The following is a 4628-nucleotide window of genomic DNA, read 5'->3' on the forward strand; positions in this document are numbered from 1 at the left end:
CAGATTAATAATTGATAAACTAACTTGTTTTAAAGTAAATTTACACTTTATTATATTTTCCAGGAACATAAACATTACGTCGCTACATCAACAAACAAACAAACAAACAAACAAACAAACAAACAAACAAACAAACAAACAAACAAGCATAAAAAATGAGATACGTTTAAAAAATGAACAAATGAACGAAAATAAACATATTTGAATGAATATATTTAGTGATGTGTTTACTGTTATTGTTTATATTAATGTTTTTGATCTCATAACAGCAGCTGAGGTCAGTGTGGTTGTTTGTTGGCGCCACTTCTGATTGGCCGATGACATCACGGCCCTCCTGATGACATCACAGCCCTGCTAATGACATCATGGTGGGTTCAGGGCACTTTGACCCGAGTGGAGCTCCAGTAGACGGGCTGAGGGACGGACACCTGGACATGACACGTGGGACACGACTGCTTCCTCCACAGCCACTCCTCGATACACTGAGGTGAGGACACACAGAGACACAGGGGGACACAGACAGACACAGGGACATGCAGAGACACACAGGGACAGACAGATAGAGACACATGGACACACAGGGACAGACAGAGACACAGACACACACAGACACACACAAGGACACACAGGGACACACAGACACACACAGACACACACAGACACACACAGGGACACAGACACACACAGGGACAGACAGGGACAGACAGGGACACACAGGGACACACAGGGACACACAGACACAGACAGGGACAGACAGGGACAGACAGAGACACAGACACACACAGGGACACACAGACACACACAGACACACACAGGGACACACAGGGACACACAGGGACAGACAGAGACACACAGGGACACACAGGGACAGACAGAGACACAGACAGAAAACATTTGATGAGAATAAATAGAAAATGGAAACTTTCTGCTAAAGTAGAAAACTGTAGAACAAGTGTGTGTGTGTGTGTGTCTGTGTGTGTTCAGTGTGTGTGTGTGTGTGTGTGTGTGTGTGTGTGTTACCTCTCTGTGGAAGGTGTGGTTACACTGCAGCTCTCTGGTTCCTCCTGTTCCTCCGTTCAGATCATTGTGACAGATGAGACACACACTGTACGCATCGCTCTGAAACACAAACCCAAATATCAAAACTTTCATCCCAAATATCAAAACTTTCATACCAAATATTAAAACTCTCTTCCCAAATATTAAAACTTTCACACTTTCATTCGATACATTTAAGTTTCATTCTACATATCTAAGCTTCATTTCAAATATTCTGACTTTTGTTCTGTAGATTTAAATTTTTATTCCATATATTCGAAACTCGTCCTGTTACCCACCAGCGACATGACGTTACGTCTCCTGAACTGGCCCCTCTTCTCGGGCCCCGTGACCTCGGGGATTGTGGGTATGAGCGACAGTCTTCGCTCGGAGACGGCGGGGCTGGCGACATCCTGCGGTGACTGCAGGAGGCGGCGGGAGGAGGAGCGCTGCAGCAGGACCCTCGCCGTCACCGGAGCCCGAGTGGACGAGTGGAGACGAGACAGCTGCATGGCCGACAGAGTCGCCTGGACACAGAGAAAGACACTGGGTTAACTGGGATAACTGAGATAACTGGGATAACTGGGATAACTGGGATAACTGGTCACCACCTACCACCAACCCAGAGATACTTCTACAAGATCCGAAGATACTTTAACAAGACCCAAAGATACTTAAAGACTCAAAAGCACTTTAACAAGACCCTGAAATACTTTTAACAAGACCCCAAGATAGTTAAAGACTCCAAGATAGTTAAACAAGGACCCCAGATACTTCAACAAAGCCATGATATACTTAAAGACCCCAGGATACTTTAACAAGGACCCCAGATACTTTAACAAGACCCATAGATGAAAAAGACCCAGAGATACTTGAAAAGGACCCTGAGATACTTGTACTCTTTGAATATACTAATCAGAATGAGCTTTGGTGGACAGTTCTCGACAACAGAGTGACCGGTTGATCCAAAGATCACGTTCACACTGGCAAAAATAAACGGGTCTCTGAGAGCCTCAGCAGAGCTGATGATTGTCTTTAGCACCAGACTGAGCCGCCCTCCATCGAGTGGTACTCCGGGTACTTATGCTGCTAAATATAGACCCGAACAAGAACAGCTAACAAGACCTGCACAAGTTCCACCGCACTGTTGTTCTTTAACCTCGGGGAGTTTCTGATCAGGACCCAGCTAATTAAATACACTGGAGTGAACTGGTCAGACTGGTTTCCACCACTACCCCTGAAGGGTCAGTGGTTCTACTCCAAACTTAGAGTTCCTCAATTTATCAAGGAAAGTCTCTCTGGATCCACTTTCTTTTGTAAATTACCCAGAGTTCATGGCAGGCTCAGCTCCCTCTGCACCATGACACCTGTACAGTTTAATCCACCTGTTGATCTGACCCGGACTCTAAGGCACCCCTGGATACTTGAACTCCACACGGGGCAGTCGGTCATACCCAACTTGGGATGGATCCCAAGGGGGATGCCAAGGCTGAGGTCACAGGATGAATCCCGTGAGCTCAGCCTTGGCAGTGCTGCCTCTGCACGGCGTCAGTGTGAGGACACATGGAGGTATGAGGACAGTCTCCGATGTTTGAGACGGACAGATCTTTTTTCATACATAAAAGAGAATAAATTAGCCTTTACAAGTCAAACAGATCCTGACTTTGAGTCATTCAGGATTACTGAGCCCAACCTCAGCGGATAAAGTTACTGTCGATCACTTACCGGACACGGCAGTGAGGCGCGGCGGTCCATCCTCGTCCGGACCGGCGGATCCAAACTGTTCCTGCTTCCAGGTCTTCCTCCCTCCGCCTCCCCATCCTCCCCGTCGGCTTCTCCTGTCTTATTCTGCCGCTCCCCCCCTCTGTACCGCTGCATCCAGGCGTTAAAGATGCTAGCATCCTCCTCCTCTTCCTCCTCTTCCTCCTCTTCCTCCTCTTCCTTCTCTCCTTCTTCCTCCTCCTCCTCATCCTCCGGTCTCAGAGAACTCGGCTCCTCAGCGTCCAAAAACACTTCAGCTTCTTCTTGGTCTAGATCCATTTTCAGGAAGTTTATGGAGCTAACAGCGAGCTAACCTCACCTCAGCAACAACAGTAATGATAACAGCTAACTAACTATACTTCAATCACAAAAACGATATTATTTAAGATAATAATATGCTAAGTTAAAACTCTGAGCTCGTCTTCTGGTCAAACTGAACCTGGTTACATTAAAACCAGAATTTGTTTTGAACAAGCTAACTCACAACCAGCCTGAGTTTCAGTTAAGCTAACTCACAGCTACTCTTACAGCCAAACTAAACCGAGCCCGACTGCATCCAGGTGACTGAAAACTGAGATAAATAACACTTACACTGAATCAGCGCTAGATTATAATCAAGCTAAGATACAAATGGGCTGAATTATCGTACTAGATCTGAGCAATGCTATGCTAGTGCTAAACAAAGTCACTGCCAGCTAGCCTACAATCACGCTGAGTCATCCAGTTTTTATTTCGGCTAAATTACAGCCATGCTAGCTTAGCTTACAGTTAGCTTGGCTGATGTAGCCGGTTAGCTTAAAATCAGGCTAAGTCACAAAATTTTAATAAGGTTAAATCATATTCAGGCTTTGTTTCAGCCAAGCTAACTCGCTAAACAGAGCTATGCGGGAGCTAAGCTAAGCTATAGTAGCTATAACAACGCTAAATGACAGCAGGGCTAATTTATAGAGCGGCTATTACAGTTACAGTCAAGCTAGGCTTCATTCAGGTCGGCTAAAATTATAATAAAACTAAATTAATTCATAGCAAAGCTAGCTGGACGAGTAGATAAAGCGACAGTTAGGCTAATTTATATCCAGGCTAAATGATTTCAACTCAACTAAATTATAGTCAGGCTAGGTTTCATCCAGGTTAATTAACAAGCAGGCTAACGAACAGCTAGGCTAACGAACAGCTAACTCTGCAGTCTGACGGCTGAAATAAATAAAGTCAAAGAGCTAGCAGTTGGATCAGTTGTCTCAGTGCTAATCTAAAGCTAACTTAGCATCGTTAGCATCAGTTAGCTGGTCAGTTGAAGTCCGCAGAGACCGGAGCGGCGATCGGAGGGTCGATGGATTATCTACAGGCTCACAGATCCAGTCTGTCTGTCTCTGGTCTCTCTCTGCTGTCTGTCTCTGCTGTCTCTCTGCTGTCTCTCTGCTGTCTGCTGCTGTCCTGTCTCTGCTGTCTCTCTCTGCTGTCTGTCTCTGCTGTCTCTCTGCTGTCTCTCTCTGCTGTCTCTGCTGTCTCTCTCTGCTGTCTCTCTGCTGTCTCTCTCTGCTGTCTCTCTGCTGTCTGTCTCTGCTGTCTCTCTGCTGTCTCTCTCTGCTGTCTCTCTGCTGTCTGTCTCTGGTCTCTCTCTGCTGTCTCTCTCTGCTGTCTCTGCTGTCTCTCTCTGCTCTCTCTCTGCTGTCTCTCTCTGCTGTCTCTCTGCTGTCTGTCTCTGCTCTCTCTCTGCTGTCTCTCTCTGCTGTCTCTCTCTGCTGTCTCTCTGCTGTCTGTCTCTGCTGTCTCTCTGCTGTCTCTCTCTGCTGTCTCTCTCTGCTGTCTCTCTCTGCTGTCTCTCTGCT

The 4628-nt window shown here is 46.3% G+C and overlaps 1 protein-coding gene across 1 annotated transcript; it reads right to left on the reverse strand.

Annotated features, from left to right (window-relative positions):
• Positions 1-244: 244 nt before the first annotated feature.
• Positions 245-2827, reverse strand: si:ch211-207l14.1 (RING-H2 finger protein ATL33). The gene is made up of 4 exons (XM_042516833.1): positions 2764-2827; positions 1338-1565; positions 1021-1119; positions 245-482 (listed from the first exon to the last, which is right to left on the reverse strand). Exons 1-4 carry the CDS (start codon positions 2791-2793, stop codon positions 375-377), a joined length of 465 nt encoding a protein of 154 aa, XP_042372767.1. The 5' UTR covers positions 2794-2827; the 3' UTR covers positions 245-374.
• Positions 2828-4628: the final 1801 nt, after the last annotated feature.

The sequence above is a fragment of the Plectropomus leopardus genome, unplaced genomic scaffold, assembly GCF_008729295.1.
Source record: "Plectropomus leopardus isolate mb unplaced genomic scaffold, YSFRI_Pleo_2.0 unplaced_scaffold2583, whole genome shotgun sequence".
Classification (NCBI taxonomy): domain Eukaryota; kingdom Metazoa; phylum Chordata; class Actinopteri; order Perciformes; family Serranidae; genus Plectropomus; species Plectropomus leopardus.